This window comes from Mirounga angustirostris, unplaced genomic scaffold (genome assembly GCF_029215605.1).
Source record: "Mirounga angustirostris isolate CCGP_5_RB_7025 unplaced genomic scaffold, mMirAng1.0.hap1 SCAF_7, whole genome shotgun sequence".
Lineage (NCBI taxonomy): Eukaryota > Metazoa > Chordata > Mammalia > Carnivora > Phocidae > Mirounga > Mirounga angustirostris.
The window spans coordinates 127,995,961-128,008,021 of NW_026991715.1; the positions used below are offsets into that span (position 1 = coordinate 127,995,961).

A 12,061-nucleotide genomic window follows, 5' to 3' on the forward strand; every position below is an offset into this window, starting at 1 on the left:
GCATCGAACAGAGTGAACTGAGGAGAAAGAGTGAATCAGTAACTGTTTGCGGGGGTTGGGGTGGGGGGACCAAACCCTCCACCTGCTCTGGAAAGGAAGGTGGTGAACCACGAGTGTAGGACACAGAGTTAGAGTCAAAGCTTACAGAAGACTGCCCCCCCCGCCCACAAGCCACTTCCTGTCTACATGTCAAGCACCATGCTGATTCCTGAGGCTCTGGGCCAGTACCTGGGGCTTTCTGGGGCAGCAGCTACCACTGTCCCTTCTTTCTCCTCCTTCCCTGCTCAGCTCTCGGGCACATAAAGTGCCTGCTACTCCCATGCTCTGGACCTAGGCCTCCAAGCCATCCATGTATGATGAGCCTGGTGACAGCTTTCAGAATCCAGGGATCTGCAGAGGAGCCTGGTAGAGAAATGCAACTGCAGGTTTTTAAAGATGAGCCATCAGATCTGCTCTCTGAAAAAGATGTATTCTGGGAGCCCCAGCCAGGAGCTGTTCCCTGAAGAGCTCCCACCACCCTCCTTTCTGAAGTCTACTCTGTGTGAGCAAACCACACAGTTGGAAGACTACCCTCTGAGGGAGATGGAAAATGCAAAAATCATTTTGAGTATTTCTCTGGAGCTTTTGAGAGTCTGGGAGCCCTTAGGTGCTTTACCCTGACTACTCCTGATGCTACTTTGTCTGTACATACTAGGAGACTACCATCATGAGAATATTGTGGGCCCCTTTGCTTTGTCAGCCGGCCCAGCCTTCCGGCATGGAAGAAGCATTTCTGCTGTGGGGATGTCTCTACAGGAGAGCTTCTCAAATTTTAGCACACTTCAGAATCACCTGGAGGGTTTGTCAACACAAATGGCTGGATCCCACCCCCAGAGTGTCCAATTTGGAGGTCTGGGGTGGGGCCTGAATTTTGCATTTCTAACAAGTACCCAGAAGATGCTAAAGTCGCTGGTCCAGAGACCACACTTGGAGAACCGCTGGTTTGTACTTTCTTCACCTTCTTTCCTGGACATTATGTGGTCAGGTGGCCCTGAATATATGCACATGTGTAGGTATGATGATCTCAAATGGGAGAATCCCTCTCCTTCTCTCCTCATATAGGGTTAAAAACAACAAATAGGCAAAAAGATCCATGTTGATTCTCAAAGGTGGAATATCGTGAAAGCAAGAGAATAGTTCTTTCATTGAGCAGAAAGCGTTTATTGCATGTAATTATCCTGTTTTCTATGGCACCACCACTCAATGTCATGCCTGATGTGATGAGCAAGATGTTGCCAACCATAATTATTTTGTTGTTGCTGTTGTTGTTACCATACCATAATTAAGATTTTTCAAAGTACTTTTCTTTTTTTTTTTAATTTTTTAAATTTTATTATGTTATGTTTCAAAGATTCCTAGTGGATAATGTAATTTCCTTCTAGAAACCTTAGGAAAATGAGACAATAGATCTTATAAAATTATATTAGTGAGCAAAAACCTGACACGTTTTAGAGTTGTATCCCTTTAGGAATCCAGCTTGTCATCTCAAATTTATTTTTGTGAGCATTACAGTCAGTGGATCAGACCCTGGGGCAAACCCATCAATTCCCCTATTCCAAGTATGGCCAAATTTAATTCTAAAGCATTTTGTAGTGGGAAAGGAAGACTGAATCCCATTTTAAGAGGAAATAAAATTCTATTGCAAATGCGTGCTCCCTGTTTGGACTGTTGGAGCTAATCATAATGAAAACACCTACATTTTACATTTTGGTTTCTAGATACTTGTGCTAGAAGCCGGAGTGCAAATAGCATGACGTCCATTCTGGAATGACCACTCATTTAGGTTTTTAACCAGAATTCCTTCTGTGTGACATACTGTTTTACATTGAACTATGTGGCATCTTCTGATTTTCTTTTTCTCCTCTTCATATCCTCAGAATGCCTTTTATTAATTTCCTTCTCTCTTTAATTTTTGTTTCATCACTGTTATGTGGTCATCATGAGGAACCTGGTGCAGATTCCAGTAGAGACACTGGTATTCTTAATAGCTCTGTAACCACAAAAATGATAATAAGAAGGTCTTCCCTGATCACTGCAAATGTCGTCAGGTGATTTTTACCTAAATGTGTCCCTGTCCTACCTCAGTGTTCCAGGTCCTGTGGAGGCGGAGTTCAGGAGAGAGCCGTGACTTGTCCGGGAGGTCTCTGTGACTGGTCGGAAAGGCCCACGCCCACGGCGCCCTGCAACAGCCACCCCTGTTGTCATTGGGCCACTGGGGACTGGGACCTGGTAAGAGTCACTTATATTCCCTTCCATTGACTTCAGTCTTTTAAAAAATAGCGTTTTTTCCTCTAGATTTCAAAGGTAAGGTATATTCATTGTCAATGTTCAGCGTCTCCATTGATTTACAGAGGGTTTCTATATATTTTAGTTCTGGTACTCTTCTGCCATCCATACCTCTAAGTCTGCTAAAAATTGAGCCTTAGCTGACATGTGGTTCAATGTTTACTGTCTTGAGCTCAGAAGAGAAGAGTTCAAACACTATCAAAAGAAAACAGATCAAATACCAATATTATCCCAGAGGCACAAAACCTAAGGAAAGGCAATTTGGGGTCCCAATACCTTGGATCCTGGGGCTTTTCCTGAATCAATCAGGAGTGGATATGCCCTGAAGCTTGAGGCTTAGCCTGATTTTGTGAGTTTCAGATCTTGTCAACCCGCAGATCAGCTTGCCAGATGGCCAGCCTGTTGGATGAAGAGACAAACAAAAAATTAAACTGCAAATGAGGGAAAGACTTATTGTCCTCACAAAGTTTACTTGTTATGGGCACCTGGGTGGCTCAGTTGGTTAAGCAACTGCCTTCGGCTCGGGTCATGATCCTGGAGTCCCGGGATTGAGTCCCACATCGGGCTCCCTGCTCGGCGGGGAGTCTGCTTCTCCCTCTGATCCTCCCCCTCTCATGCTTTCTGTCTCCCATTCTCTCTCAGATAAATAAATAAAATCTTTAAAAAAAAAAAAAGTTTACTTGTTATATAAGTAACTGTATCAGTGACACCAACAACAAAGAAAATTCTCCCATAGACAGATTGTGCCATCCCTCTGATTTGTCATATCCTGGATTCTCTAGAAAATGGAGTCTTAAGGCCAAATCTAAAACTTTATTAGGAAATACAATGTCAAGGATGTAGGGATGACAGGAAAGAGGAGGGAGGGAGGGAAGGAGGGGAAACGAATATGAGGTGATACGTTACCAAACTGACCACGTGTCCTAACTGACCACTGCTCGGGGTCAGGAACAACTGGTTGCTTGCTCTCAAAAGAAGGCCTTCTAAAAGCTGTATGAACTACCTCCTCTTAGGGTAGTTTGTCCAGGGGCAGGAAGGGAGGAGATGATCTATTGGCTCCTATCTCTTGGGATTGCGTAAAAAGTCTCCTCTCAGATGACTAATATCCCCTATTGTCCTGGGTTATTCATGTGTGGGCATTGGGCAGGCCCCACCGTGTCTCATGTCTCAACAAGAAGAGAGTCGGGAGGTGAGAGGCACACAGCATGAACATGGGAGGTGCAGGCCAATGGGTTGGGCTGTGCTTTCCTGAAGTTGGTTACCACCTCAGCTGGGATGGATCAAAAGCCAACAACTGGGAGACGGGGAGGTGGGGGGGGGGTGGGGGGGGCAAGAGGATCTGATACACAAATCCCTCAACTATTAATATTTTTTAAAGTAGCTTGTTCTTGTATATTTTGATAGTTATAACACAGGCCAATGCAGTATTTTTGCCAAATGTAATGCCCCCAGATACTTTGCAGCCGCCATACCCTTATTGATTCTCATTGTTCAGAGTGGTGCGGTTGCTCCTGCGTGCCCATGACCGGTTCGCAGGCTGGCACGTGCTCTTGAGAAAGGCTTCTGCTGGCGCGTCCAACTCAAGGTTGTGCTGGTCTCTGGCTATCACCCACTTGAATCCAGGAAGAACAAGATGATTCATTACTGCTAAAGGGACATTGTACATGAATCATGTAGCCTGCAAAAATATAAAAAATGCATCGTTTATTATTTTCATAGCTTAGAAAAATGTCCAGGAGACAAGGAAGAATGATGTCAGCCACTTCATTAAGTAGACAGGGCACATAGTACTTTCTGTGAATCCCCTATTTTCATTGGCATCTAATGCTGATTCATGATGAATTGCCGAAGGAGATACCAGTGTCAGAGCAAGCTTTTGTTTATGCGTCCCACTAAGCTGTCTGCCGGGGCTAGCACCCAGCTTTCACCCTGTCCCCATGGGTCATGTGAACAGTGGAAAATGTCACATGCAATTGTAATTTTTTTCATGTAAATGTAATTTGATCACTTTATATTTGGGCATCTTACAATATCTCCCTTGGAAAATGACTTCATTTCCTGTTCCCTAGAAATTCAGTTACTCCAAAACCAAATTTCTTCATCCACCATTGAGTTCAGAACCTGTAAGATGAAACCCAACAAATAAATGTGTGTTTCAGGATTAGGCTTTTCAAAAATACCCTGGGGTGGGGGGCGCCTGGGTGGCTCAGTCAGTTAAGCACCTGCCTTCGGCTCAGGTCATGATCCCGGAGTCCCAGGACTGAGCCCTGTGTTGGGCTCCCCTCTCAGCGGGGAGTCTGCTTCTCCCTCTGACCCTCCCCCCACCATGCTCTCTCTCTCTCTCTCTCTCAAATAAATAAATAAAATCTTAAAAAAAAAATACCTTGGAACCCTGGGTAACAATATAAGGATCACTAAGCAAATCACATATGACCATTAGAAGAAAATAATTGCTGTAACATGAACTATCATGAAAATGTTAAAAATGTGGGCCCCACTCAGGAATTTTTTCATAGAAGATTAACAACTACAGATGGACATTTTTAAGTCTGTCAATTCCCTGAGGCTCTGGTACCTTATTATTCATTGTAAAGGAAAGCTGAATGATATTCTTTCTGGCAAGAAAGATAATGATAGCCCAGCAAATATTACAGTAATGATGTGTGAAGCATATCCTGCTCTTAAGGAACTCACTGAGAAGAGGAAATTAGCAAAAACACCCCCCTTTGCCTGTAAGAATGCAGTCGGCTTCTCATTTTGGCTCTTAGGTAGCATTCAAGTTGTAAAATGAGGTTTTGTGTGTTTGTTGTTCTTCAATTTCCAGCACATTTTTTCAGTTATAATCATCTGTCTGGAGTTAGAACAGAAAGCATTAAAATCAGTGAAAAACTTAAAATACATAGACTGACTCAGCAGCTCTACCTGTAATAATTTAGCCCACAAATACACCATCAAACAAAATCCTAAATGATGGTAAAGATGTTCATTGCCATGTTGTTTATAATAGCAATTCCTAAAAATAACCTAATATGCTCTGATAGAACTGGCTAATCTATTAATTTATATTAGTATAGCCCTTTTAAGAATGAGGTAGACCTATATTTCTGAGTTGTAAAAATTTCTAACAGCAGAAGTTCAAAATTACTTTAGAGAGAGTTAGAGGTAACTGCCTCTTGGAGGTGGACATGAGTTAAAGTTTCCCTGGAAGAGCCATGTGTCAAAAATTCATCAATTGTGCATATCAAGACAAGGGGACATGAAGGGTGGCTAACACCTACCAAGCCAGCTTTTGGAATTGCTCTTGACCTCCAACATCTATTATTAAGTGGAAAAGGCAAATTATAGAGCCCAAGTAACACATGTGGATGGGTTGAACATATACATTTGCTTCTCTTCCCCAAACTGCATTCAATAGAAGAGATAAAAAAATTAAAAGTGCCACAAATCCACAAAGACAAGAGGCCAGGAAACAATATTGGAGAAGAAATCAATAAAATTTTGGAAGCTAGAAGCAGATAGCCAAACTTACAGTTGACTTAGCATGCCAGAGAAAGCTGAAAACTGTCCATAGCAGAGATTTCCCAGGTACCTCTGAGACAGCAGTGTGTGTGTGGGGGGGGGGGGGTGCGGGGAATGGCGTTGGTTAAAAGTTTATAAAGAGAGACAGTTGGATCTTTAGATCTTTCCTACATCCTGACCAGAGCCTGGAGGTCTTCTCACTGGAGAAGCAAACCAAGAGAGACTTTGGAATCAGTCACGGTTGGTAGGGACAAAAGAGTTTATTTCACCAATGATCAAGTGAAAATACATGCAATAAATAGTGTCCTTCCCCCAGGAGAGCTTCACAAAGGCAGGGGACTGGGTTAGCCTCAAGAGAAAAAACCTCACATAATAGATCTCTTCCTGATCACCTTATATAAAGCCACCTGTCAGTACCTGCACCCATGCAACTTCCAATCAACTCATAGGTACCTCATCTTAAGTCAATAGCCTAGGATTACTGGACATTTGAAAAAATCTATCACACCAAGGACAAAATAACAAACAGAACAAAAGAAACTCCAAAGAACAGAGACCTTGAAAAGAAAAACCAAAGAAACATCGAACTCCCTCCATCCCAAAAAACTATAATCTCTTCAGAGAAACAAGAGCCTACATCCATGACATAGCTTCCTAGCACAGCTATATAAAAAGAATATTCAGAGAATATAAGAAAAAGTTAAAAATTTTTATAATAGCAAAAGTAAAAAAAGTAAGTAGAAGATAATGTGGAGAAATCTCTCAAGAAAAGGAGAACAAAGACAAAAAGAAAATATGATAAAAGAAAAGAAAAGTAGAGGATCAGACCAGGAGACATAACATCAAAATAAGATTCCAGAAAGAGAGAATGGGGATGGAATAGAAATGAGGTGATCAAAGAATTAATAGAAGAAAATTCTCCAGATTTGGAGAACATGAGGTTCCATGCCCATTAAATGCTATAAGAAAAAGGAAAGTCAGGAGAGAGGAGGACCTGTTTCTACACCAGCAGAAGCAGAAAACAAATCTGACTTTACATGGTTGTTACCAGGACTGAACTCAAGGATATCTCCTGAGCACTTAGAACTGTGCCTACCAGGAATTAGTAGTAAGTGCAAGAAAATTATTCGGTGAAGATGCTTTCATTAGTTCTAAAATATCTAATGGTTCCTCCTGTTCATATTTCTCCATTCCATCCATGTTGTTTGAGTGGTAGCAACACCAGAGTTTTATAGCTGCCCACACGGTGAACCTTTGCCGATCATATGCTGAATCCTGAGAATCAACATTTCCAAACAGGGCAGTTTAAGCTGAAGAGAACCTTTGCACTTTGATTGGACAGGGCATCCATGACTGAGTGAGACTAGTGTGGAGTTCAGCTAATCAGCCTTAGCCCCATCCCTATTTTGAGATGCTCAGTTCTACACAAAGATTCCTTATTGTCGCTGGTTCCAAAGAAGTGGAACTGAGCATTGAGAGACGTGCACCTTCTCTCTAAAACCCGCAACTCACAGCATTACTACTATTAACAAAACCCAAATCAGCAACCATGCTTAATCCTCCAATTAAGTACCACACAAATTCATGCATCATCTTTATCACAAGTCGTTTTCATTGACTAATAAATGCATGGACAGTGACCTCTCTGCTTATTTTTGTGCTTGGCTTGGAATTAGTTCTTTCATCTTAATCTGCCCTGCCCAAGAGGGCCAGGAGGACTTCCACACCCAGGACCAGCCCAGCCTGGCTCCATCAGACCCTTAGGAGCAGAAAGCAGGGAGGGAAGGCATTGGTTCTTTATCTAACAACCTTATTTTACAGAGAAAGAGAGAGGTTGAGCGAATGATCCAGGACAATATGAAGTAAGTGGAAAAGCCAATCTCTGGAATCCTGGTCCAGTACTCTTTGTCAAATTCTGGCTTGATTAACTTCCCTCGTTCTTCCCACTGTCCTCTGTTGCACACTTTTGTTTACTCAGGATCAGCTCAATAGTTATTTCTTACTGGTTTCTGCCCTCTGCGAGGTTTTGATTATATAAGAAAGATAAGGCTAAAAGAAATAAAACATGAAATAGATGTTAATCATTAGAGTATCTGGGGTCCACAATAGCCAAAATGTGGAAGCAACAGTTTGGAAGTAACCAAACAGATGAATGGATAAACAAAGTGTGGTATAAACATACAATGGATAGTATTCCAGCTTAAAAGAAATTCTGGTGCGTGCTATAATGCAGAGGAACCTTGGAGACATTATGCTAATTGAAATCAGCAAGGGCCAAAGGACAAATATTGTATGATCCCACTTATATGAGGTATCTACAATAGTCAAATTCATAGAGACAAAAATAGAATGGTGGTTGCCAGGGGCTAGGGCTGGGGCTGGGAGATGGGGAGCTCTTATTTAATGGGGACAGTGTTTCAATTTGGAAATATGAGAAAGTTCTAGAGAAGGATAGAGGTGATGATTGTACAACAGTGAAAATGCACCTAAGGCACTGGACGGTATACTTAAAAACGGTTAAAATAGCGAATTTTTATGTTTTATAGATAGACACAATAAAAAGACTTTTTTTTCACAAGTGTATGTGATAAATTCAGACACATGTTCTCACATCCCCAGGAATCATAAGCCGCTCTCGCAGGCCAGAGAACCTCCCTTGCTGGTAGGCCGCCATTTCCTGACACTGGGGTTCCATCTTACCTGTGTGGCTTGAGGCCCCACATGGTCCAGTCGGGCCCATTCCACATTCTCTCGCCATTTCTCGATGGTTTTCCTCTCCCATTTCTCTTTCCTCACGACTGATTCCCAGCCCCAAATCAAAACAAGTTCAGAGAAACTGGATTTCTGAGGCACCGGGGCCTAGATACAAAATTTTATGCTATTCTTCTTGCTGTTCAACCTTTGTCCACATTCTTCGGAGAACCCCATAGTAAATTAAGCCAAATTCAGTCCACAGTCAGTAATACAGCCTCCTCCTAAATTCACATCTCCAGATGACTAGGGCTTTATTCTCTGACCCCTTCAAGACGATTCCTGATAATGGGGACTTGCCCCTACTTGAGCACGGTGGCCGCAGGGCCCCGCTAGAGCCCCCGTGGTGCCGCTGGGGAAGACTTGTGACTCTCCGCGCACCCCTCTCTTTCAGTGCACCGCTTCCTGTGGGGGTGGCTTTCAGAAGAGGACCGTCCTTTGCGTCTCCTCAGAGGACAATACGACTGAAGACCGATGCCTGTGTGATCACGAATCCAGACCTGCAGAATTCCGAAAATGCAGCCAGCAGGCCTGCAAGAAGAGTGATGGTGGGTGAATGACTTCGCCGGCTGGGGAGAGAGCTTTTCATAAATAAGGTGTCCCGTGTGAATTGATGTGGATAGTTTTAGTCCCCTTTTTGCGCCAGGAATCTTTATACTGAAGAGGCCAGCCAGTTCCATTCAAAGCAAGCTGTCCATTCGGTGAGGTTTGACTCTAATTCCTTGAGGCGTTATTCATCCATTTTCCTATCTCAGAGTGCATTCACACTGACGTCATCCTACACAGATGAGAATCACTTCTGCTTTTTCCGGGATTTCTGAGAGATGCGCCAGCCTTTCTCAGGAAACCAGTCATGTCCTGAACGGCCTTCTCTGTCAATGCAGCACCACCAGCTTAGATCAGATTCCACAGAAACAGCTCTGAGGTGCAGATCTGGGTGCAAGGGATCCATTTCGGAAGTGCTCCCGAGGAAAACCGTGAAGGGAGTGGGGGAAGCAGGACAGAGGAGGGAGAAAGCACAGCCAGGTGGCTGCTTCAGCCTGGTCCCACAGGGGAGCTGCAGGGTGGAAGCCATGGGTCGGAGCCGTCTGCTCCTGAGGCCGGGGAGCTGGACTTTCACACTCCCACACTTTTCAACCATGGGCCAAGGGCTACCCTAGCGGAAGGGAATTCGCAGGTGTTAAAAATTTTCTACATGGAGAGACAAACCAGCTCCAGTAGGCTCTGTCGGCAATCCTCCAAAAGAGCCAGGGTCTCTGGGTATTAGTGGCTAAAGAACAGGGATGCTGGGACTGGGGGGTCGGGGGTGACACATGAAAACAAAGCAACAAATCTAAGGAGGGAGACCCAAACAGGGGAGCATCAGTGTTGTCTGCTACATCCAACCTCCACTTTCAGAAAGCATCCCAAGTTGAATGACTTCTGATCACCTTTGTCATGTTAAGTATGTTGAACTACAGCCTGGAAAGGTTAAGAGGCCTGTTTATGAATACAGGGGGGGACCGATTGCAGAGCCAGAGTGCCAGGCCAGGTCTCCTTCTCCCTCCCATGCCTCACTTCCTCAGGGGTGAAAGGAATCCAGCCTTGGAATCAGACAGCAATGGGTGTGCATCTTGCAGCAGCCTCTTTCTATCTATGTGACCTTGGCAGGGTATTTAATGCTCTGAACCTATTTCCTTTTGGATGTAAGGAGAATAATAACACAAGCCTTCCAAAGGTATTGTCAAGATTTTAAATACCAGGTATTAAGTAGGTTTGAAAAGAAAAAAGAAAATTCCATCAACAAACCGGTTCAGTTACCTTCCTTGGGCAACTTACTCATTTCAGTAGCCTATAGTTTTCTTATCCATTTATGAATGGGTTCAAACATGAATTTTAATGTCCATTCCATTGGCATTTGGGGCTTCATTGATATGTGAGGGTTTTTTTTTTTTTTTAATTAAATTAAAAACCTAGAGAGAAGGTTTTCAGGCAGGGAGAGAGGATTTTTTGATAGTTCCATCTGTTACAAAGTAAAGAATGCCTCTTATAGATGTAGTCCTGAGATTGGGATTTAGAGGGTCAGGGTGAATTTACTCTGCCCCTAATTAAAGAACTGACTACTAGACATCAGCAGCTAAGTGAAAAACTCTTGAAAACTAGCATGTTGGTTGTACACAGTGGTAGTTGTGTCCTGAAGATCCTTCAAGATGAGAGGTAGTGAAGGCTGTGGTCTGTTAATCTATTCCTCACCTCCTTCCAAGGACTGAGGGTGCTGATGTTCAACAGAGACTGCCATTAGAGGTCATACCCTGAGAAGATTTTCCCTAGAGGTTGCTTGTTGACAAATCATGCACTTACTCAGCAGGTATTTGCTGGGCCCTGACTTGACTACATGTAAACATAATGTCAAACAAGAAACAAAGCTGCAACCCAGTGACACTGATAAGGGAGGTAAGGATGTTACAAGAGTTCTTGGAAAGGGCATTAACTGTAAACTGGGGAGAGCAGGGAAGGTCTGCAGAGGAAGTGAAGGATGAATAGATAGGTCAGACGGGAGGTTCCTGGAGAGGCTTTCAGTTTCTACAGTAATTAGGAAGAATACAAGGTCATGGCACAGGAGTCTAACTCAACTCAAGTATGAAGGTCATGGGAAGCTAGGAATGGTAGGGCTGGAGGGAAAAGCTGGAGCTTTGGAAGCATGCCAAGGAGTTTGGGCTTTATCCCCAATGCAGAAGGAGAACTGGAGTATTCCAGACAGGGCTGTGGAGATGAGAAAGTCATGCTGGCTGCCATGTGGAAGATAGACAAGGAAGACCACTCAGGAGACTGCAGCAATATAGTCCTGCTTGACCATGCCCAGTGTTAAGGGCTGTTCAATTCTACGTAGATGGTCTTTAACTGTTTTATTGCTGGACAGTGCAATCTTCAATAATCAAAACCAGGTTAAATGCATGCTTGGTATTTTTTTCTCTTGAAATCTCACACTGACAAGATGATGACTAACAGCTGACTGACAATGGATATAAATAGCAATGAATTTCACTCATCAACAATTATCAGAGCAACAAAAGTTAACTACTAGCTTCTCTTGAAGGCAGAGCATGCTTACTCATATAGAAACAACATGAAGAGCAGCTTCAAGAAATTCCTTGCTTTTAAAGACCCACCACCCACCCTTACCCCTGTGCCTTCTGAAATGCTTTGAAAATAAATCATTCAGTGCCTGGAATCTTGTCAGCCAGCTAGCCATCACAGTAGACATATGCCCTGTGTCCATCTTACAAGATCAGATATCAATTCCACATAAGGTTTGCTTTCCTCCAGGCCATTTTACTTCCTTTAGATGCCATCTAAGTTGTTGATGATTTAAATTCTAAATCAGAACTACCATTTCCAAAGTAGAGACTGTAAAACCCTAAGTAGGTTAAAACTTTTTTAATTTATCCAGAAGTATTTACTGAGTATCGGGTATATTCTAGGCATT

General features: G+C 43.1%; 1 protein-coding gene and 1 long non-coding RNA gene across 4 annotated transcripts in view; one reads left to right on the forward strand and one right to left on the reverse strand.

The window, feature by feature from the left end:
* Positions 1-12,061, forward strand: part of ADAMTS12 (ADAM metallopeptidase with thrombospondin type 1 motif 12) — a 298,641-nt gene that overhangs the window by 278,788 nt on the left and 7,792 nt on the right. Inside the window, exons 22-23 of one of the 2 annotated variants that reach the window (XM_045862677.3) lie at positions 2,125-2,268; positions 8,990-9,143. In XM_045862677.3, the coding sequence (XP_045718633.1) occupies positions 2,125-2,268; positions 8,990-9,143 (298 nt within the window). The remainder of the gene's footprint in view (positions 1-2,124; positions 2,269-8,989; positions 9,144-12,061) is intronic. The other variant, XM_045862685.3, reaches the window with a different exon arrangement.
* Positions 1,190-8,995, reverse strand: LOC135365448 (uncharacterized). 2 transcript variants are annotated; one of them, XR_010413332.1, is made up of 5 exons: positions 8,545-8,995; positions 3,798-4,003; positions 2,602-2,724; positions 2,120-2,520; positions 1,190-2,029 (listed from the first exon to the last, which is right to left on the reverse strand). It is a non-coding gene; the product is annotated as an uncharacterized LOC135365448 (long non-coding RNA). The 2 variants fall into 2 exon arrangements; XR_010413331.1 differs by lacking the exons at positions 3,798-4,003; positions 8,545-8,995 and adding an exon at positions 3,232-3,742 and having other exon boundaries at positions 2,120-2,724.